This window comes from Diabrotica virgifera, chromosome 5 (genome assembly GCF_917563875.1).
Source record: "Diabrotica virgifera virgifera chromosome 5, PGI_DIABVI_V3a".
NCBI lineage: Eukaryota > Metazoa > Arthropoda > Insecta > Coleoptera > Chrysomelidae > Diabrotica > Diabrotica virgifera.
This window is the reverse complement of record NC_065447.1, coordinates 35,711,875-35,736,838: the sequence shown is the minus strand read 5'-3', so window position 1 is coordinate 35,736,838 and position 24,964 is coordinate 35,711,875. Positions and strand designations below refer to the sequence as shown.

At 32.9% G+C, this 24,964-nt stretch overlaps 1 protein-coding gene across 1 annotated transcript in view; it reads right to left on the bottom strand.

The window, feature by feature from the left end:
• The window catches only part of LOC126885681 (uncharacterized), a 67,785-nt gene extending 50,852 nt beyond the window's left edge, over window positions 1–16,933 (bottom strand). Inside the window, exons 1-3 of the mRNA XM_050652383.1 lie at window positions 16,760–16,933; window positions 4,421–4,653; window positions 3,021–3,180 (exon numbers count right to left, since the gene is read on the bottom strand). Coding sequence (XP_050508340.1) covers window positions 3,021–3,180; window positions 4,421–4,634 — 374 coding nt within the window. The 5' untranslated portion in view covers window positions 4,635–4,653; window positions 16,760–16,933. The remainder of the gene's footprint in view (window positions 1–3,020; window positions 3,181–4,420; window positions 4,654–16,759) is intronic.
• Window positions 16,934–24,964: the final 8,031 nt, after the last annotated feature.

Genomic DNA, 24,964 nt, shown 5'->3' with positions numbered 1-24,964 from the left:
CGCAATTCGGCATCGAATCAATACAATAATGCAGCATAGTACTCGCCATTGATGGTTTTTCCTTTTTACAAGTAGTCGATGTGAATGATGCCCTTTGCACCCCAGAAAACAGTCACCATCACTTTACCCGCCGAATGTGCATTTTTTGCCTTCTTCGGCAGGCCTTCGCCGCGTTTGCGCCACTGTTTCGACTTTTCTTTTCTTTGGTTTCCGGTGTGTAATAATGCACCCAAGTTTCATCAACGGTGAAAAATCTGCGGAAAAATCCTTCAGATCGTGCCGTATCATCGCCAAAAGCGTCTCCGTAGTGGTCACACGTTTTCGTATTTGGTCGATTGTCAGCAAACGTGGCACCCAGTGGCGGCCGGTCAGGGTCGCCAGTGCCGACCCATACATTTATATAGATAGATTTTTTTAATATCTGTATCTGCGAAGTAAAAAAAATCTGTCAGATAATACAGACTAAATTTTATTCATGGTTTTTAAAAGGATTTGATCAATCCGAGCGTTAAGTGATCCCTGCGCATAACAGACTTCTCAAAAAATGAATGATCCGAGCCATTCATCTGACTTTTCGGCTAGCCGTACCCAACTCATCCGTAGCTTGACGATTTACACGTAAAACTCAACGAAATAACAAGTCGATGAGCAAGCGAACATACATTCTCTCCGTAGGCATTAAGCGGCAGGTACGGCATATTTAAATCTGCCGGTCGGTGTTTCATTTGGCATCGCCAGATCGCATCGGCAGAAATTGTCAAAAATAATCACGCCGTTTTACGTCGTTTAATTAATATTGTAATTTTTTTAAGTTGTCAGGAATTATCATTTAGTGGACATGATGGATCGAAGCATTTGTTAAAAAATCAAAGTAATTATAGAGAAAATAACAAAATTGTTTTAGAAATATTTACATTCGTAATACAGAATGAACTAATACATATAATCAAATAGTTACATTTTGAATAACGTTATTGAATCTGAGATTTAGAAAACCATTTGCTTTTCGCTGGAAGTAGATGAAACTTCTGATTATCATGACATTCACAATTATCAATTATTGTTGTTCGATACGCGTTACGTGGTAATATTTATGAGAGGTTTTTAGGTTTTAGAGACGTGAGTAAAAGCAATAATGCAGATTATGCTTTTGATGTTTTAAAGAACAGATTAAAATTTTTTGATATCAAAAATAAATTGGTAGAGCAAACTGGGGCAATCTTATGACGGCGTTGCTGTGATGTGTGGTGAATTGAATGGTCTCCAGGCAAAAGTTAAAACTACATATTGCATCACAAGCTTTATTTACTCACTATTATGCGCATATAATGAATTTAGTTTTGCATGATACGTGTAAAAAAATAAAGAATATCGTCTTTTCTTGCCAGTTTAGCTCACCTAAACGGATTACTGCTTTAGAACAAATTTGTTTCGAAAAAAAAGCGAACAGTTTGTCTGACGCGATGAAATTTTAAATCTCGGTTAGTTTTATCTAAGCAGATTATCTCTGGTAGTTTTAGTATCTGTAGCAGATTTTCGTGAACAGCTTTTGAAAGCTTTTGATTTTATTATCGCAGGCGACGATTTTGAAATTGGCGATACCTCGATCCGTGAAGCAATCGGTTTGAGAACTTATTTAAATAATTACTCTAATATTCTTTTAAATATTTTTAAGACAGAGTTTGCCCAAGATATTCACTATTGTTCAAAATCAGTCAACTGACATTATTTATTCAAAAAATAGAATACGAAAGCTGGTGCAAAATCTCAGAGATTTTCGTAATGATAGTAGTTTCCAATATATACGCAGTGACATTTTGGATTCGCTTGATATTTCCGAACCATCCCAAAAAGACAACAACATGAAACATATCTCGAAAAACGCGTAGGTATATCTTGAAATTTTGGATACCTACTAATATATGCAAATAGATACTCGTTTTTCGAATTTTGAACATTTGCAAATTTTTGACCTCATTGACGATTCAAAATTTAAAAGTTACCTTCGCCAAAGAATTTCCAAGATATTTATTATAACAAGTTAGGTACTTAAAAATTATGCCGATCCAAATATTTTCAGAAAGTGGGATAAGTTACAAAATATGTATGTATAATTCTATGTAGTAAGTACTGCAATTCATTATAACAAACTGTTCATCAATTTTCTTATCACCACTACCGCCAATTTCTGCCTCAAATAAACGGGATTTATCTTGTCTCAAAAGAATCAACACGTATTGTCGAAACATCATGAAACAAGAGAGAATGTCAAGTACATCAAATAAAAAAAAACGAAAAACAACAAAATCTCCTATGATGATTTAAGCCTTTTAGTTTGATGGTATACCTATATGAGGAGACAAAAAACCTTGCCGACCCTGTCTCCAAGGCCACGAGCCGCCACTGGTGGCACCCATCGAGCGGATAGCTTTTTCATGACTAAATGATGGTGAATGTGTACGCATTCGTAGGAAATGTTTAGGGACATTTTATGGCATTTTATGGACTTTGGGTCATTTCCGGTGTGTTGACTTCCATTTGGCTTCCCGGGACGCGCATCAAAAACACCCACGAACAAATTCAGCTTTCAAAAAGTTTACTGTTGCTAACGAAGGTGCAACCTCACCATATACTTCGTCCAGGTCGGCATTGATCTGCACATTCGTTTTCCCCTTTTTGTGGAGGAACTTAATCGCCGAACGATACTCGTTTTTTTCCATTTTTCCGAAAACACACAAGTTGTTTGCTTTTGACGGCTGTAAAAACAAAAACCAAACTAATAGTTTTTTGGCTTAAAATTTTGACAGACATCATAATGTCATGAATATCAAAAGTCAAAACCGAGAGCAATTCGGTATCAAGTAACGCCATCTATCAAAGGCTAGTTTTATATCAATCTATCCTCGTATAACAACAGTTTATATAATGTCAGTAACAATTTGAATTATTGTTTTTTTATGTATGGGTTATAGTAAAACATTTAATTCTAATCTTAAGGCTTCTTTAACACTACTACTTACACATTTTCCACTCTAATTCTTTGGTAATCAGATAAAATGGCACCGACAGACACAGCTTCGATATTAACATGCTTTTTGACTTCTTCAAGTAGCAAATACAAATCCTCAACCTCATCATTTTCCGACGGTTCGTAAGTTTTTCCACGTTCATTTGAAATACCTGAAAAAGAGGAGGAATGCAAAATGTAGTGCATTTACTGCAATTTGTAGTACAATTTAATAAATATGGTTGAGGTATGCAGAATACAGAATTTTTTGTACAAATCAATATTATGGAGGATCGTATAAAAAAAATTAAATGGAAAAATTTAGAGTTGAGTACATACGTTTTTACAAAAATTTACAAATTTATTATTATTTCATAGTTCTCTAAATAAATTTCTATTTAAAACTACTAATGTGTTGTTACATAACCCACTTGCTCACTTAAAAACAAAAATACAGATTTTTTTCCTTCTGGATCGTTTGTTCAGCTTCTTCAGTTTTCACCATTTTCTCAGCTGAAAACCGTTCACTTTTCTATATTGTGCAATTTCCCTTCTGAAAATTAATACTTCTTCGTTTTGATTCCTTCGCTGCCATTTATTTTACTTCAAATTTACTTAACTGTTTCTACCTTAACTTTCTCTTACTCTTATTTTGTTAAATTTTCCTTTATCTTTTATTTCATAATTAATTCATACGTTACTTAACTTCTACAATGTACATTAAATTACAATAACTGCTTAACAAGTATATTTAATACTAACAATTTGAGAGTCATTAACTGAAGACATTCTCTTAGTCCATGAGGATGAGAGCAGCCCAGGATAAAAGTCGATAGAAATATTTAGTTGCTTGTATGGTGGGAAATCATGAATCATGACACTAAGTAATGAGAAAACGACTACAGAGGGAGATAATGTTAACAGTTTCAAATATTCTAAAAAATCACTATGCTCTGTTTTTAAACCAGGAGGAGTAATTCAAATTTACCGCGCCATAATGCTTGTTTGTAATTGGTCCAACCTCAGGCAAGTTTACACCACTGTTACAAAATATTGATACTATTGACATTTATGAAATTTTGACACTAGTGGCATTTCATAGGCTAATTAAGTTATATCAGCGATTTTTGTGTTTTCTGCTTTATTCCTTTGATTTTTAGACTTTTAGTCTTCTTTTATATAAAAAGCAGTTGTTTTTAAAACTCTTTAGCGACATATTAGTACACTATAATGGATTACTGTAGAAGACCGACATGATCAACCAAAAAAGAAGATGTATTTGGCGATTTTTCTAGTGACTTTCTTGGGTGTGAATCTGTCTTTTTAGTTTACTCCTCCTGGTTTAAAAAAAAGCATAAACATTTCTAAATAATCACTTTTATCATATTACAAATACCAAAATTATTTACTTACCCATGGTATCTCTTTTATACAGAGGTAGATCCATGGCAGTTGCAATTAGATCAATAGCTTCATGACCTACAGATTGATACATATAACTATCGATCTCGGTTTTACTATGAGGTACCAAGTTAGCTAAGGCAACTATTTGGTGGCCGGCAGCGATGCACTGCATCATATTGAATGTGCTGTCCTTGCCACCACTAACTAATGCTACTACTTTCATCTTAGCAAAAGTCTAAAAACTAAAAACCAAAAAAATGTTACTAATACAACAGCTACAGGGTTGGAAAAAACCCGGGTTTTTTTTAAAGCCCAACCCGACGGTTTTTTTTTGGGTTTTTTAGGGTTTTTTCGGGTTTTTTGGGGATTTTCAGTTTTTTATTTAGATTTGATATATAGTTTCTGCTCTATCAAAAGTTTTACAAAAATTATGAATTTTATTGCAAAAATAATAAAATAACAAAATATGCTTACAAAATAAAGCAACTTGACAATGTCAGCAATTTATAAGCAACTATCACATATATGTTGAAATTAGGACAGAGAAGTAGCAAGAATTTGATAAAAATATCTCCCAAATATTAGATAATGTCGCCATATATAGAGAGGCTCTGTATTTGCAAAAACAACTTGCCGTTATTGTGAAAGCTCTAGACAGATTCCAAAGTGATTCTGTAAACATTTCTGATGCAGTAGAAATATGGAAAGATGCCCTCGACCATGATTTGTTACAGTCATACAGACAAGAAATAAAAAAGAGATATGACTTTGCCATTCAACCATTTCACCTTTTTGCAAATACTATGGATCACAAATACATGGGAAGACGACTTCCAGGGGAAGAAGAGGAAACAGTTGAACAATGGGTTGCATCGAATCTTTCTGATGAGTTTTTGGCAGTGATGTTATCATTCAAGATTAAGGATACAGACATGTTCCCCGCAACACTTTTCAAAGAAGAACTTGTCAAAAAATTCTCAACAAAGAAATGGTGGAAGCTGATATCAATAAAAAATAAAAAAACAAATAAAATACCATATGAATTTTGTATTTATATGTTATCTTTGTTCTAATGTCCAGCTTCATCTGCATCTATTGAGCGGATTTTTTCTTCATATGGATTAATATGGACTAAGCTTCGCAACAGATTAGGTGCCGATAGAGCTGCAAACTTGGTAAAAATATATAATCATTTAAGAACCGAGCCCTCGTCCTCGACCGAGTCTAACGAATAACGAATGGGAATTGGGAATGTGACAAAAATACAGATTCTGATTTTCCTGATAACTAATATGCTTTGCTGATGCTTTGTTTAACAAGAAACTTGTTTATTTTTTTATTTGTCTATATACCATGTTTAAAATAAGTGCTTTATTAGTTTAGTTTCAGTTTCTCTCGTTTTGTATTCACCTACTACTTACTTCATGGTATTTATGCTAGTTTTTGTTTTTATTCAGAAATAAATATGACGTTCATTCAACTGAAAATTTGCTATTTTTGAAAAAACCCCAAAAAACCCAATAATAGTGGGTTTTATCAATTGAAAAAACCCGCTGGGTTTTATAAGATGGGGAAATTTTATGCCAACCCTGAACAGCTACATATAAAAAAATGTCTAAGCCATTTGGATTAGAAAAGCATGAAATTAATGAACACATAGGTTAACACGATTTTGAAGGACCTTGAAGAACATTGAAGGAAGATCTTAGTTTTCGCAGAAATGTTCTACCTTTTTTAAGTAGACTGACTATAACTACACACCGAATTTCATTAAAAAATCTACAGCGAGAATGACACTGGGCAGCTTATCGGAGAATAGGCCATTTTTGGGAAAAGTTATTTACCAGCAATTTTATTGCTGGAATCGAATCTTATGATTATATATTATATTAATAATATAGGTATGCAAAGTCCGCAGATAGTGTGCTGCTTTTTTTATAAACGAAATGGCGCCCGAAAATCGTGTTTTTCTCAATTTTTGCTCTATAACTTTAAATATTTTAACTTTACACCAAGAACACTTAAATAAAACTTCACCGTAATTAAATTCTGCATAGAGACGTGTTTTTTCCGATTTACTTCGACGAACATTTTCACCGGAAAATGCGGGTTTTTCCAACAAAATCTTTAATTATCAACTAAAATTTTAGATAATTAATTGTTTATCAGTAATTAAATAACTTGGTAATATAAAAGCTCTTTTCGTATAGATTATAATTCCAGAAGCCGATGGAAATTGAGAGAACAGTTTAACAACAATTAAAATGTTAATTAGAAATTTATGGTCGCTATTATAACCACAATAATTATGACACATAAGAATAACTACGATTTTTGTATAAAAAGACACTGTACCTATCTAATGTAATTTATGCCTGGTTGCACCAACAGATCTTAAGTTCCAGATTAGCTAAGCTCTACTTATAAATAGGGCCTCCTTGAGTATCACTTACGTTGCACCATAATTTTAGATTCTTATCTTATTATTAATTATATATATTATTATATTATGATATTTTTATTGTAATTTATAATTATATTATATTAATTCTTATGATATTCTCGACTTAAGCTTAAGATCTGTTGGTGCAACCGGGCATTACAGAATTAAAATTGGACTATTTAAGCGGCCTCAGGAATATTTTAAAATTATAAACAATTTTTTGGCTTATAAACAAATAGTATCTCGGCAAATATTAAATTAAATTAAGTTATGGAAACGGTATTAGCAAGAAACCGGCAGAATGTTTCTTTTATAAGAAAAAACGTTTAATTGTGATGAGTGGTTCCTGAGATACAACCGGGCAAAGTTGACCGGCATTTACGGCAAAGATATAAACAATAGGATCATAATTTTCGAACCATTACCTTTTTGTGTTTGTCCTCTTTTCCACACCAATTTTCATATCTTTAAAATACTCATAACATATATTATTATAATAAAAACTATCGATATTACGCGTGAAAATTGCCAAAAATAGCAAAATTCCAATCAAAAATTAGGTTGGAGAAAATGTAACCCTCAAAGTTCAAAATCGGTATATGTACGTTAAAAAAATGCATTTTCTCGGCTTCCCATGGAGCAATTTTCTTCATTATTTTTTTGTTCCCAAGTAACTCGAGTAGAGCCATCTAACTAACGTATTATTAAATGTCAAACTTCCCTTTGTTTTGTTATAATAAATAAATTTATTTATTATAACAAAAATTTTTAATTTGTTTATTTATAAAAGCAAGTTTGACATTTAATAATGCGTTAGTTAAATGGCTGTACTCGAGTTACTTGGGAACAAAAATTAGAATGAAGAAAATTGCTCCATGGGAAGCCGAGAAAATGCATTTTTTTTTAACGTATACCGATTTTGAACTTTGCGATTACATTTTCTCCAACCTAATTTTTGATTGGAATTTGGCTATTTTTGGCAATTTTCACTCGTAATATCGATAGTTTTTATTATAATAATATATGTTAGGAGTATTTTAAAGATATGACAATTGGTGTGGAAAAAGAGGACAAAAACAAAAAGGTGATGGTTCAAAAATTATGATCCTATTGTTTATATCTTTTCCGAAAATGCCGGTCAACTTTGCCCGGTTGTATCTCAGGAACCACTCATCACAATTAAACGTTTTTTCTTTTAAAAGAAACATCCTGCCGGTTTCTTGCTAATACCGTTTTCATAACTTAATTTAATTTAATATTTACCGAGATATTCTATTTGTTTATAAGCCAACAAATTGTTTATAAATTTAAAATATTCCTGAGGCCGCTTAAATAGTCCAATTTTAATTCTAGGAAGTACGTTAGATAGGTACAGTATCTTTTTATACAAAAATTATAGTTATTTTTATATATCTTAATTATTGTCGTTATTATAGCGATCGTAAATTTGTAATTAACATTTCAATTGTTGCTAAACTGTTCATTTGATTTTCATCGCCTTCTGGAATTATAATCTATGATCTATGCGAAAAGGGCTTTTATATTACCAAGCTATTTAATTATTGATAAACAATTACTTATCTAAAATTTTAGTTGAAAATTAAAGATTTTGTTGAAAATTCCACACCTGTAATTTTGAACCAATCAAAATACGTTATTTTGACAGATCACCATGGCAACGGAGGTATTTTATCGGAAATTTTTTGCTCGTGGGGTACCCAACAGCGAATTATAGTGGAAATTTTTTGACGTTTACAATAACAGAACATTTTTGACAGACTGGTTTTTATTTGTTTACATAATTTAGTTTTGATTCATTTTAGTTACAAAGCTAAGATGTTTTCTATATTCTTCGGACACCTCCTCTCTTCTTAATGGCGAAAATGCAGGACTTTGAATGTTTTCAATTAAGTTTCTATGTCTAATAAAATATATATAATATTTAGACACTAATTTATTTACCTTTTTCCCATTCAGTACTTTCAATTTTGCGTAGTTTAGTTTTAAAAACGCCAAAAAATAATTTTCTATCACTTGTAGTTACTCAAAACTTATGTAAAATTGAAGAATATACTATTTTCTATCTTGAAATGGTATTCCCATGCAACTACAATGTGTAGAAATTACGAATTTGAAAGCCTAAATAATTGCTGACAAAGCTATGGCGCGCTATTAATCTGTTCATGCAGCTTTGGATTTTCAAATGCAAATTTGGTGTGGAATTTTCTTACCGAATACCACGCGAAGTCAAATTAATATCCGGAAATTTTTTTTTGATCATGAATATTTTTAGAAAATTTCCGGAAATAATTTGACCTCTAGTGGTATTACTAGTGAAAATACCCGCATTTTCCGGGGAAATTTTCGTCAAAGTAAATGGGGAAAACACTTCTCTATGGAGAATTTAATTACGGTGAATTTTTATTTGGGTCTTTTTAGTGTAAAGTTAAAATCTTTGGATATATAGAGCAAAAATTGAAAAAAAAAAACACGATTTTCGGGCCATTATTTCAATGGGCCCCAATGACGGGCTCCAGTTTTTGTTTATTTTTTCGTCATCTGTTTGTTTTATTGATAAAGTACTTATGTAAAATAAAACAACACAGTGTAACCTACAAATCATGACCTATGCACATTTTACATTCTTTGCTCCCCAAAGCTACAGTGGTGGCCCAAAATAAATTTTTTCATATTTTCGTCACCTACACGCATTTTATTGCGTTAATGCTACCTTAATAGCACAATATTCACCCCTAAGTAGTCGCTAAGCAGTGGCGGATCCAGGGAGGGGTGATGGGGGCGATCACCACCACCCCTCTCAAACCAAGTGATATTATATTTGAAGATTATAAAAATATTCATTTATTTTTATAGAAATACTTATTATAGAAATATTATATTAATATTATTTTTATAAGAATGACTTTTTATGCTTTAGCGACAGTGGCGGATCCAGCATCGTTAAGAGGGGGGTGCCAATTGGTTAAATTTCTATAAAAATAAATGAATATTTTTATAATCTTTGAATATAATATCACTTGGTTTGAGAGGGGGGGAGGTGATCACTCCCATCACCCCTCCCTGGATCCGCCACTGCGTAGGGACCACCTAAGGGTAAATATTGTGCTGTTAAGGTAGCATTAATGCAATAAAATGCATGTAGGTGGCGAAAATATGCAAAAATTTATTTTGGGCCACCACTGTGGCTTTGGGGAGCAAAGAATGTAAAATGTGCATAAGTCATAATTTGTAGGTTACACTGTGTTGTTTTATTTTGCATAAGTACTTTATCAATAAAACGAACAGATGACGAAAAAAAAAAACAACAACTGGAGCCCGCCAAAGCATATATGAGGTTTACGGCGCCACTGTGCCGTAACGGTTGCTTATACGAAAAAATGAATAGGACATAATTTTTAGAGTAAATAGTGGTCTTTAACTTTGTATAAGTTTTGTTTACAAAGAATACATAGGTAATGAGAAAATCGTAAAAACATGCTCGCCAAGGGATAGGGGTAGTTTCTGCAGTATATTTTCAAGGATAGGGGTGGTTTTCGCAGAGATGTTGCAATAACCATATATATTTTTGAAAAGCACTATTGATGAAGCATATGCCCATATGGATCATTTGAACGCTCTCTCAACGCGATTGAACGCGCTTATACCAAGTGCATTTTTAAAGATAAATATTGCTCTAGATCATGCTTGACAAAGTTGTGTAGGGCATGGGCAATACTTTTGAAGTATTGATACGTGAGCTAAAATATTGAGTTTGTCAATAGAATAGTATATTTTGATCACCCTGTACAAAATTGTGTAACAATAAACATATTATGTTTGAATATGTCAAATACTCTATTGTTAAGATCCAAGAAGAAATGGGCCTCCGATTCTTACATAGATTCGTAGATATTCAGTGCCAAAGCAACAGAATAACTCCCACCATTTTACCAATTTATGCGATAGTAGGTATAAGGCACTTAAAATAATTACCATGTAAAGTATACCGTGTCGATGCAGAAATTTGAGTGGAACCAAAGAAAGTTAATGTGTTGTTGGTTTATATAATATTAGAATGAGAAATTATTTTTTTTAACAGTCACACCAATGCCACTTTCGATTTTTGTGTGCATTTGACGAAAAAATAAATACATGTAACGCCACTTTTCAGTTGAGTTTCGGGCATTTTCCTTAAAAAATAAATACACGTGATATTATTACTAGACCCCCTCCCCCCTTGTGATGATTCGTGATTTTTTGTGGAACCCTCCCCCCCTCTTTCGAGCCTCACGTGATTAATGGACAGCCCCTTAGCAGAAACCAATTCAAAATTATTTTGCACATCATATTATGTGAAACATTATTTGGTTGAAAACAAAAAAAAAACAAAAAAAAATTTTCAACCCCCCATTTTATTTATTTTTTTTGGCTACAGGGGTTGCACTAGGAAATCGCTTTTGGTGTCCATGCATGGGTAATAATAACGTGCACAAAATGATATATGAAGCATATTAATAAAGGGCATTGTGTGTGAAGGATTCCAAGAAAATCAATTTATTTATTAATTCTTCTTTTTTTTGGGGTGGTTCCGGGGAAAAAATGGGGGTGCATTATACAAATTTGTAAATAACACCAGTACATGGGTAATCGCTGAAAGTCTTTTTACTCTAGCATAAACGGTTCAGATGGTATAAAAAGAGGTTTTTTAAAATGTAACACCCTGTAATTAAAAAAAGGGCAATTACCCTTAAGTGAAACCTACACCAAAAAATCAGTCAATTATTTGTGAATAATTGCTGCAGGATTTCTTCTTAATTTCCGTTACAGTTAGGGAAAAATATATATTTTTAAAAACATCTTTTTTAAAAACTTGTCTTTAGGGCGCCACACCCGCTAAACGGTGGATGATAGAGAGATGGTGTCGGAAATAAATCGTAGAAAATATAGTCCTCTTCATATTTCTATAAAAGAAATTTTTTGTAAAAGTTACAGGAAGGGCTACGTTCCGCAAAAACCACAAATTACCCCCTTTAAAGGGGTGAAAAGGGAGGTTCCGGGGCGAAATTTTTTCAGAAAAAGTTAGTCTTATAATAAGCACCCCTTGGTATACCTGAAAAAAAAAATAAAACCGGACTTGTGTCCATTTTGCAAGGTTCAACCTTTGTTTCCTACACTATTAGGAATTGACAGTTTAAGCTACTGCGTATGAAACCCAATTTTCTTAGTTATTCATTAAGAAAATCTTCTATTGAATAATATGGTCTTTTAGATAGATAGGATTTTGTCATTTTACGGAACTTTGAGAAAGATGTTGCAGATTTAAGTTGTAAAGGAAGATGGTTGTAAAGTTTTTTTGCGGAATATAATATAGATTTCTTTACTAACTCAGTGGATGGGATCGGTAAATAAAAAATATCAAATATTGAATTTCTGGTGGAGTAAATATGATTGGGCCTTGCTGGAAAGACATGAAGGTGTTTACGAATTAAACAAACCGTTTCTAGAATATATAAAGATGGTGTTAAGTGTTAAAATTCCGTGATTTCTGAAGTAACTTCTGCAATGTGTAGATCTTCTGAGGCCAAACAGATATCTTATTGCTCTTTTTTGCAATTTAAAAATAACATCAAATTGAGCAGCTTTACTATAACCCCAAAAAGGAAGACCATATCGAAGATGAGACTCGAACAATGAAAAATATGTTATTTTAGAAGATGCTAAATTGAGTTCCCTTGAGACAGATCTTATTGCATAGCAAGCTGAGGCGAGTTTCTTACTTAACGAATCGATATGAAGGGACCATTTGAGGTTGCCGTCTAAAAAAATACCAAGAAATTTTACAGAATCAACGGTACTGATCTGGCTGTTATTAAGAGGCAAAGGTTGAAGAGCTCTCCTTTATAGGATAATGCTACTGTTTTATCTATATTAAAAGAGAGTAAATTAGAGTCAAACCAGGTCTTTATCGTCAGTAAATCCGAAGTTATAGTTTCATGAAGAGATCCAATAGTTGAGTTGCTCCAAGTGATACTGGTATCATCAGCAAAAAGAAAAATTTTCCCATCGATTTTTAAATTAGTGATGTCACTTATAAAGATAAGGAACAGAAGAGGACCCAATACTGAACATTGCGGTACTCCACATACAATGTTTTTGAGACTAGAGTCAGTATCATTTGCTCTAACTAGTTGTTTCCTATTATTCAAGTAGGATTGGAACCAATTCAAAGAAATACCTCCATAGAAATAATTCCATAGGAATTTAGTTTTTTAATCAAGATGTCGTGATTTACACAATCAAAAGCTTTGGCATAGTCACAGAAAACAGTGGCAGTATAAAGATTATTGTTTAGTGTTTAATAATCCTCATGCAGTACAGAAAACATGGCATCAGTGGTACATTTATTAGTTAAAAAGCCGAATTATTTTGAGATAAAATGTTGTTATCAACGATAAAGGACATAAGCCGAATTTTAATGAGTCTCTCAATACTTTTGGAGAGTACCAGTAGTAAGGCAATGGGTCTATAGTTGCAGGCATTAGATTTTTCACCACCCTTATGAAGAGGAATAATAATGGCTGTCTTTAGGCACTCTGGAAATTTACCTTTTTCGAAGGAAATTTACCTTTCTGCTTGTATATTTCTTTTTTACTTTGTATAAATTGTATTGTTTGTTATCTTCTACTGTTTGAGTAGGTACTTACATTAGTGGTATATTTTCTTACATCTTTTCTGATTTTTGCTGAAATTCTTTTATTTAGTTTTTATATTCTTCTTTGCTTCCCTTTTCTTTCTCGCTTAGGTTTCGTAGTATTTTCATTAGACTTTTGTATCGTCACTAATCTTTTCACAATATTGTTCTGAAGCTATTTTCTTGTGGCATCTTAATACAATTTAGTATTTTAGTTGGGAATAAGCCACAATCTTACTTTGAAACAAAATTTATTTGACGTTTTCAGAATCAAAACAAAAAAAAATTTCGACTTTGAAAGTCGTTATCAATACAAAGCATTCTTCTTCTTTCTCTTTTTAGTTTATATTTTTAATTTATTTATAGCTGGAACTAATAGGTCTGGATCCCATGTATGAAAAAAAGTTGATTAATAGCAAGCTGAAAATTTGTTAATAGCTTAAGGGCGTCTAGTCGGACAACATTTGATATATCGGAACACTGGAAAAGGGGAAGTTTTAATTGTGGAACAGGTTAAAAATTTGGAACGTCTGACCACGAAAACGTCACATGTTTTTTGTCCGACAGAACTTCCAATTGATTTGTTACCCTTTCATTAAACTCTCATGCAAAAATCAGACTGCTATTTATCACCTGTCATAATTTCTGTCATTTGACATGTTCTACGTGTTCCACTCATTAAAATGCCCATTTGGTGATAAATAGCAGTCTCATTTTTGCATGGCAGTTTAATGAAAGGGTAACAAATCAATCGGAAGTTCTGTCCGACAAAATACATGGGATGTTTTTGTAGTCTGACATTCCAAATTTTTAACCTGTTCCACAATTAAAACTTCCCCTGTTCCAGTGTTCCCATACATCAAAGTTTGTCCGACTAGACACCCTTAAGCTATTAACAAATTTTCAGCTTGCCATTAATCAACTTTTTTTCATACGCAGGATCCAAACCTATAAGATATTCAACAAGAAATGAGACAAAGCAGGGGAGCTATAGTTCCAACAGAAAGGTTTTCCTTGTTTTCCCCTATTAGCAGTTTAAACACTTTTACAGTGCCTACTTAATTTATTCACTGTCTTTTTATTTATATTAATAATATTTCAGCTTGAATGTTAGAAAATTAAACATAGGTATTAATATCCAAGCTCGCTTGGAATTCATTTTTCATAAACACAATATCTATCACAACAGAACTTTTTTTTAAAGAGGTGCCATTCATGCTCACCTTACCACCTATTCTTTCGCTCTAGGGTAGTGTGTGACTTCAGGTATGCAAAACCTTACCTTACCCACTAAACCACTATATCTCTTACAAGATAACCGCAACTACCCTTAACGAGTGCAACTTCAAGTATGTCACTTTTGTCTCTGTCCTTTTATTATCTTAGGTTTGCCAATTTTGTAACATACTCTCATATTCTTTCTTTTTTATACTTTCCATAAAAGTGCTTTCTTTATTATGTTACCTGGTGTGATCATTCTTATTTTTTTTACCAACTCTTCCCTTTCCTGACTGACTGCAGGCAAAATGCAATGTTATGCTTCATCCTCCACCCCATTAAGCATCAATTGTCATTTGATTTTTAAATTCAATAAGTATAGGTCCTAAAAGACTTCTGGAGTGTCAAACATTGTTGAAATAAAAATTTGTGTGCCTAAATTTGTAGCTGAATCCACTGCTCTATGTTAGGAGTAAGCATCCTCAACTAATTTGCTTTAGTTTTTTCTTTGGATCACTTGCTCTGCCACTGTCTCACACATTTTTTTTATTCTCATCTTCTTTATATAGCTAGACTAGATATAGCAGAGTACTCTGCTATAATCCCAGAGCAGCATTAGCGGTATAAAACGGGAGACTATTATTGTATTATTTTCTTTATATGCCCCTTTATTTTTTGGTACATAGACTCCCTCTCCTTTACACCATTAAATGAAGTGGTACAACTCCCTCTATGATGTTTACAGCAATTGTTGAGGTTGTCCTATATGAGTTAACCACTGTTTCCTTTACGCCCTTTGTGTATCTCCATGTATTTTTATCATTATCTCCATGCATCATTATCACTATGTATTTTTTTAATACTTCCTCCCAGACTGGGACCTCATATAGAACTGTAGATTGTACAATTTCTAAATAGAGCTTTCTTCTGTATGAACCATGCCCCCCTATATTTGAAATATTTTTTTGTTAAAGCAGTGGTCTCCTCAGCTCTCTTGACAACATACCTGACAAGTATGTTTTGTGAAACTGTTGAAGCCCCAAATACCTTGCCTCTTTTTTTGGTATAATTTCAACCCCTTCTTGGTTGAACTTCATAAAGTCACTTTCTTTATACTTTTAGTATGACAACTTCTGTCTTTCCCTCTGGTAATACCAATTTATTTTTTTTAACCCATGTGGATACTTTGTTCATAGCCGTTTTTCTTTTCTATAATCACCCGATGTCCCAATTTGTAGTATCTTCAATTATGATAGCCAAATCATCTGCAAAAGCAACTGTTTTTACTTCTTTCCCAAACTTTTACTCCAATACTCTGTTGTACATGATGTTCCACAGTATTAGTCCCAACCCCCATCCCTAGGGAACTCCTCCTGATGTTGTGTCCAACCATTTCTTAATGGTTACTCTTATTTTTTTGTTTGATTGATATAAATATATAGTCACAAAGGATGTTTGTTAGATATTATTATGTAGATTCATGTCTTTCATTCTTTCAATTATCATGTCAAAATTTGCTGTATTAAAGGCATTTTTAAAAATTACAACAAAAAGACTAAGAAAACTCAACAATATATTAAAAATTATTCTTAAAAGGTTGTAATGGGCAGAAAGCATTAGATGAGTTGGAATGAATAGAAATGTAACAAAAAATAACTAAAATACTTAGTCAAATTGAAAAGGACTGTATCAGGTCCTGAATCAGTCAAGAAATGTTGATATCTTATCAGAATACTGTGTATTATTAACTTAACGCTACCAACATATCTATCAATTATTATGCCTTAAAATGTGATTTGAACATATAAAACATAACCAAATTGTAAACAAAATCGATAATTTGTTTCAACACACTGTTTTAGTATCAAAATAAAGCGTCAAAGCGGCGAAATGTGAAATTGAAGTCGTTGCAAAACGCACTTTTCAGTTGTAAACAATAAGGCTAAGGTCATGGTAGAACATCGAATAATCTTACATAAATGAAAAAGAGACTTACCTTATAACTATTTATATAAAATGCGGATAAAAGTAATATCTTAAATGTAAGTATTACAACTATAATTTATCTCATACCATACACACAGAACATGATTTTGCTAAGGTCAAGCTATATAAAAAAATAATAGAAAGAATACATTTACTCTGACTTGACAGACGGCAAATTGATAATAGTGTGAGGTTAGGATTCCTAATGACCTAGCGCTGGTCGGTGTTGTCGGTTCTTCAAAATGTTGGTGAAGTTACCGATTTTTTAACTGACAATGAACTGGTTTTAATAGTCCTTGGGCCCACCATTTAAAAAAATTATTACCTCCTTCATGAGACTTTCTTTATTCAGTTATTCACGTCCGGTCGGACAACTTTTCTTTAATACGAAAAATTTTCGGAAAGGGGGCGTTTTGTAAATATATCTCCGGACAATTACTTTCTTCTTTTTCTTAAAGTGCCCTCTCCTCAAATGTTCAGCTTTCTTATTAGCTGTTCAAAATTTAGCCCTGTCCATTGTCGGATATTTCTTAGCCACCTAGCCGTGTTCGCGCTGCATGCCCCGAGTATGCCCAGAGGGAGAACGCCTGCGCATTACAAAATTGGACGTTCAATAAGGTCGAATATTGCCCTCCGAAAACGTAATGCGCAGGCTTTCTCCCTCTGGGCATACTCGGGGCATGCAGCACGAACACGGCTTAATAATTAGTCTTTTCCGTCACAGATATGCTGACGACGCAGTAGTTTATGCAGATAGTTTACTTTGATGCTTGGCAAAGAATAATGTCGCGCATATCAGAATCAGATACACTGCGGTGGAATAAGTGTTGCCCCCCTGCTAACTTGTTTATTTTAAGAATATAAGCAAAACGCTCGGACATGTCCATTTTTAAACTGACCACAGTATGTTATAGCATCAACGTTTCGAACTTTACGCGATCCCTCTTCAGGTGACAGCCATAACTTTGATTTTTTTAAATGGGAAAGTACATCATGTGACACCTCATTTAAAAGCTCTTAAAATACTGATTTAAAAAATGTATAATAATTTAATCCTGTTTGAGAGCGTAGGCGCAAAATTTCGGGCGAATTCTTTCTAAATGCAATCATTTTTTTCGAATCCTGAAAAATTTAATAAATATTTTTGAAAAATTTAAACGCAAAATGAAATATTACAGTATTCTCGATCGTCCAAAGTCCCTGAGAACTCCTATAATGTTTATTTTAATAAGTCACAGTGGTGAAAAAAAGAGAAAATTTAGTGTGATTTTTAATGTCAAATATATCATTTAAAAGAAACTTTTTGTTTATTCTAAAGGACTGTCGGCTCTCGGTAATAATCTAATCTTTCATTCTGCGTTTAAATTTTTCAAAAATGCTTATTAGTTTTCTCAGAATTCGAAAAAAATTAATACGTTTAAAAAGAGTTCGACCGAAATTTTGCGCCTACGATCTCAAAAAGGATTAAAGTAATATACATTTTTGAAATCAGTATTTTAAAAGCTGTTAAATGAGGTGTCACATGATGTACTTTACCATTTAAAAAAATCAAAGTTATGCCTGTCACCTGAAGACGTATCGCGTAAAGTTCGAAACGTTGTTGCTATAATATACTATGGTTAGTTTAAAAATCGGCCTGTCCGAGCGTTTTGCTTATATTCTTAAAATAAACAAGTTAACAGGGGGGGCAACACTTATTCCACCGCACTGTATAAGTAGAGAAGTGAGTAGAGAACATGGACTTCTAATACGAAAAAAAAACAAAGTGGTAGTCAGTAATCAGTAAGCTTTTACATTAAGCTTACATTGCAAGCTTTTTATTAAATACATACAAAGGCTTTTGTTAACCAACAACCAATAGCCCACATAACAATGATGTTCGTATCATGTTCTAAGCATATACTACCAACATTCGTCAGAGTATATTCTTTTTAGTATATGCGTAGTACAAGCATAGCATGTACCTTAAAAAACATTCTAAATTTCATGTTCTTTGCACATACTTTAAAGTATATTCTCGTACCGAATATACTGAGTACATTCGTGTACGTAGTAACTCGGAATATTCGTAAAAGTTTATTCTTAGAATGTACCTTTACCGAATATTCTTAGCACATACTTATAAGTACATTCTTAACACATACTTATAAGTAGATACTATTCTCAGAATATACTTTTACCGAATATTCTTAGCACATACTTATAAGTACATTCTTAACACATACTTATAAGTAGATACTTTTAAAATATCTTAAAAATAATATATGTGTATGTATAGGAAGAATAATGTTAGCCTATAGATTATCAACTTCGTTAAGAATAATTAATGAAATTTAAAAATTTATGTATGTAGGTACCTACTATTAATTAAACTACCGAATTCATTATTTAAAATTGTTTTAATTGTATGGTAAAAATGTTTAAGAATTAATTGTATTAACGAAAAAGGAGAAATTGTCGTTTCGCTTTCATAACTGAAATGCATTTACTATTTTGATTAAGTTTATTGAGTATTCTTATGAAGAATTTTATTTTTACATGGAATTGACATTCAGGTAAGCTGTGTGGCTGAGCCAAAACCCACAACCGGCACAAACAAAGCGGAAACGACCGCTGCATACCTGCATAGGGGTTAGCGGGTAGGGGGTTGGGAACAAAGGAAAAATACAAAATATGAAAATAGTTACTGAATAGGCATTTGGCATTTGTGTCTACACTTAACACTAACAATGTCTATGCTGTGTTGTGAGGAAGACCAAGTATTTCAACCAGGAATAGGAACATGCATAATTAAACGTTTTATTTTGTTTGCGGTCAACTTACAAATAAAAAATTCATTTTGGTACTTCAATATTACTTAAATAGTAAGTATGTATATAGGTACATATAAGCAACATATAAATTTTAGTTATTTACATACATATGTTACATAATATTTATTTGGGTACGATAGGTATATGAATATGAATATATAAATTTATATATTCAGCATTTATATTTTTATATGCACATAATAACTAAATATATATACCTACTTACCTATATAATATTGATATAACTAACTAAAATTTATATAATATTTTATATTTACTTTTTAAGTAATATTGTAGAATGTACTAACTACATTCTCATATGTAATATGTAAATTTAGTAGAAAGTAGAACCTAGGATGAGATTCGGTGATGCTGAAAACATGCTTCTGAGCAATATAGCACTTCCTTGTAATATTCTTCCCATATACTAAAAAGTACATTCTTCCTATATACTAAAAGATGTGAGGTAGTACATTCTAAGTATATAAATAGAAGGTTTATAGCACCTTCTTAGAATATCCTAAAAAGTATATTCTTGGTATATACTGAGAAGAAGTGCGGTAGTACATTCTAAGTATATACATAGAACGTTTAAGTACTGTAATGTAGTATATACTCATTATGTGCTCTGCACATTCGCAATGGTAATTACGCATATTCTTAGTATATACTTTTTCTGAAAAGTATGTTCTATGAATCTACTAAGAACATGAAATTGTTATGTGGGAGGGAACTTGCATAAAATTTTAAATTCGAAAAAAATGCTATAAATCACAACAGAACATAATTTAAAACATATATCAAAGAAAAAAAAGTTTTTTTGTCTTTCGTTTGGCCCCTAAAGACGTTTAAAATCGAGAGAACATTCAAATTAGAGCAGGCAGCCCAAAACGCGGCATCATTGGTCGTGACTTCATATCATTATAGTATTTGAAGTCCTCACCATTAATTCATTAGGTTTGGCATTCATTTGACACTCAGTTTCATACTTTGACAGTTGCTATTTCTGACTAACATTTGAGTGTTTTATAATATAAACTGGTATATTTATATTATTACAATGACATACGATCAATGTCATTATAAAATATAATGATGTGACGTCACAAGTGTTCGCGCGCTTTTTGTGTCTTTTGAAATGGTTTAAATACACAGAAGATTTTAAATTTGTACCTACTTCTAAGTTATTATGAGCTTTTGAGGCGTGAAATTTTGGAAATCTTATTTCTAAACAAAACTGGGTAAACAGCTACACATACCTTGGTTCCAACATAAACAGCCAATGCGACCACTCTACTGAAATAAAAAAATCCATGGGAAAAGGCTGATCAGCATTTTTGCAGCTTCTTTAAGAGAGCTCAAGGCCTTCGAATTGGGGTGTTACAGACGCGTCTTAAGAGTTTCATGGGTGAATTGTGTGACTAATGTTGGGGACCTACGTAGAATGAACAAGGAATGCGAGATTATTGACAAAGCGTAAATTAGAGCATAAATCATTGTTCAATTTTCACATGTCAAAAATATTATTATATTTTTTACTGTGTTTAATCTCTTATTAAAACCCTTAACTTTAAATAAATCTCAAGCTCGCTTTGTTCAATAGTACCATTTCATCCCTCCTATTTCTTACCCTCTCTCCTCACCCTTATAGACAGACAATATTTGGACAATTTGGGATTGAGAATTACTCTCTTCTCCTAAACCCGCCAAAGGGTGAGCTTCTCTCTCGTACCTCTCGCCACACGTGAAGGTGCAAAGTGCAAGCTTTCTCTCATCAGCCGTTCCACGGATAAGTCGGTACCGCTCATCTCTTCACTCTGGACGGTCCAGCCTTTCTTTTGGGCTGGAACGAAATAGCAATACGTGTTAAGTTACGTGACGAACAGTAATTCGCAAGTGACGGCATACATCAGCGCGGCAATCAAAACTCAATTCGTTTGTGACCGCGGCTCTAGTGATCTACAACGTTGCACAACCTGGTAAGACTCTTTATATAAATATGAATATTGTCTGTATAAAACCTTATACTTTATACTCCCACTTGAACCTGAACCTAACAATCCTAATAATTACAGGCCACAACCAAAACTAGAGATTGTATTTTACAATCTCACATATGTACCGGGTGTCCCAATAAGAATGGCTCTCGGTCATAACTCAGGAACCGTTTATAGCACAACTTTGAGAAAACAATATTTATAACAAAATTTGCCTCGGGAAAAGCCTGGAAATTATTTTCATAACTGTAGGTCCACCGCTAGAGGGCGTAATTGAATATCAAAAATTAAAAAATCAAAATTTTACAAAATTTACCTAATGAACGGCTCTGAAAATCCAATCATCGCATTCTTCATAAAATTCTGCGCATATTTGATTGCACAAGTTTAGGTCTACCTTTGCAAATAAGAGGTGGGGTGAGTGGGAACCTTCTTATGAAAACATGGCTGTAAGTCCGGTTCTGCTATATCGAATTTTGCATACTTGGTCTTGTTGAAAACAGCTCTTTCTCGTCAATGTAAGGGTCTTATTTTCGAAATAGCCTAATAAGTAATATGACAGCTAGTAGGCGTTATTTAATTGTTATCGGAAATCTAGTTTTCTTTGGAGAATATATATAAAAATGCATACTTGTATTACAAAATTAGACCAAATTAGCAACATAATACCGAAAACCGAATGTCGATACCTTTTTTCTATCTCGAGATATCTTAAGAAACGTGTAAATTTTAAACAACTGTTAATGTCACCGGTCATCATTTAGATCTACGGTATCAAAAATACGCATAGCCTTGATGATAGCCAAACTTCGGAACGAGGACGGCACCTGAAGAAGAAGAAGAATGTCACCGGTAAACGGAATTAAAGAAAAATAGTGTGCCATGGAAAAAAAACAAAGAAACATTTTCCAGATGTAAACGTATATAATAAATTATAACAACAATAAGACAACAACACTATAAAATATAACAAAGAAATAAAAGCAACTACTTACTTAGTGACGACCTAAATGTTCAAATTGTTGCCCATCATTTTCGATGCAAGCATTTACTCTTTCAAGAGTAGATTGAACAGCAGTCTCAATTTCTGCTTTCGCAATGCTTTGAATGGCGTTTCGTATTCTTTAGATTCTAGATTGTGTTTTGTCGAGTAGTGGGTCAACAGCAAAAACAAGGTCTTTAATCCGTCCCCATAAATGAAAGTCTAAAACAGTTAAATATGTTGCTATTTAATCTACTCTTGATAGAGTAAATGCTTGCATCGAAAATGATGGGCAACAATTTGAACATTTAGGCAGTCACTAAGAGTAACTTTGTTATATTTGATAGTGTTGTTTGTCTTATTGTTATTTTAATTAGTTATATACGTTTACATCTGGAAAATGTTTATTTGTTTTTTCCATAGCACACTACTTTTCCTTAACCTCGTTTACCGGTGACAGTAACAGTTATGTTTAAAAATTACACATTTCTTAAGATATCTCGAGATAGAAAAAAGGTATCGACATGCAGTTTTCGGTATTATATTGATAATTTGGTCCAATTTTGTAATACAGGATTAAAAATGCATACTTGTATTTAATATTTTCCAAAGATAACTAGATTTCTGAAAATAATTAAATAACGCCTCCGAGCTTGCATATTACTTATTAGGCTATTTCGAAAATAAGACACTTACATTGCCGAAAAAGAGCTGTTTTCAACAAGACTAAGTATGCAAAATTCGATTTAGCAGAACCGGACTTACAGCCATTTTTTCATAAGAAGGTTCCCACTCACCCCCACCTCTTATTTGCAAAGGTAGACTTAAACTTGTGAAATCAAATATGCGCAGAATTTTATGAAGAATACGATTATTGGATTTCCAGTACCCTTTCATTAGGTAAATTTTGTAAAATTTTGATTTTTTAATTTTTTATATTCAATTACGCCCTCTAGCGGTGGACCTACAATTATGAAAATAATTTCCAGGCTTTTTCCGAGGCAACTTTTGTTATAAATATATTTTTTTCAAAGCTGTACTATAAACGGTTCCTGAGATATGGCCGAGAGCCATTCTTATTGGGACACCCGGTACAAGCTGTATCGTACAATCATTATCAAAGAACGTAAATTAGAAATATCTTAGCTATGTTATGAGAAATGAACAGATATATGGGCACCAGAAAGAAGAGGAGTATGCTAGCATCAAAAACTGAGATAGTGGTTCAATACGTCTACACCGCACTATTCCGAATAGCAGCAAGCAAAGTTAGGATAGCCATGCTGATCGTCAACACGTCAACATCCGGAATGCATAGGAACCGTAACCGTAAGAAGAAGACCGGTCGAATATTATACCTAAGCGCTTGTACATATGCAGGCGGTTGACCAGCGGTTGATGCCGCGGTTAGTCGACGTTTGTATCGTACCAGTGGCGTACTGAGCATGGTTCCGCGGGTTCCGTGGAACCAGGGCCTGGGCCCCGCAGGGGCCCCCTCTCTAGCGCATTTTTGGCTTCTCTTGTTTCTAATTTGTTGGGGACATTTTGAACTACACAAGTACACACTAGGAAATGTAACTGCTTAATAAATTTTAATTTTTGTGTAGGTACTTACCCTAATAATAAAAACGAAGAATACCTATTCATCAAAAAACAAAATTTATTAATGAACACAGGGAACTGGATAAGTCCGGAATTGGATGAACTAACTAATTCTAAGCAACTTTTTTTCTATACTGTTTTTCTAAGTTAATACTTTTTGAATTATTTACGAGTGAAAGTGAAAATATTTATTTTTCAACAAAAAAAAATACACTTTTCAGGCGGTTTTTCGCAAATAACTCAAAAAGTAAGTATTTTAACAAAAAATATATTATCAGCAAAAATTCAGTTTATAAAAAGTGAAAAAAATGGTAGTCTGTAGACCCAGTAGAAGTCAGTGACGGTTTAAGGCATCATGGGGCCCTAAGCGGCCATAAGAAGTAGGCCCCTTTATAGCGACCATTTACTTAAAACAAATTTACAGTTATTTATATTGTTTTGGGAAGTAGTTACTCCAAAAATAAATTACGACAATGTAAAAAAGATCATTTCTCTTTTTTTTACATTTCGCAACAACTGCTCATTAATTGTCCATAGCTAATATCCCAAAGAAAAAAAAGGATATTGTGTCAATATGTGATTTTGCCCTGGGTATGAGTGCCACCCCTTCGGAGGTGAAAAAACATACATTCAAAATAAGTGCGGAAATGGATAAACTGATTAATTCTAAGTAACTTTTGTTCTATCAAGTTTTTTCACTAAATCAATACTGTTTGAGTTATTTGCGAGTAAAAATATGTTTATTTTTTAACACAGTATTTTATCGAAAAAATATTCTTAGAAAAAATAGAGCGTATACAAAATTTAAAAAAATGGTGTAT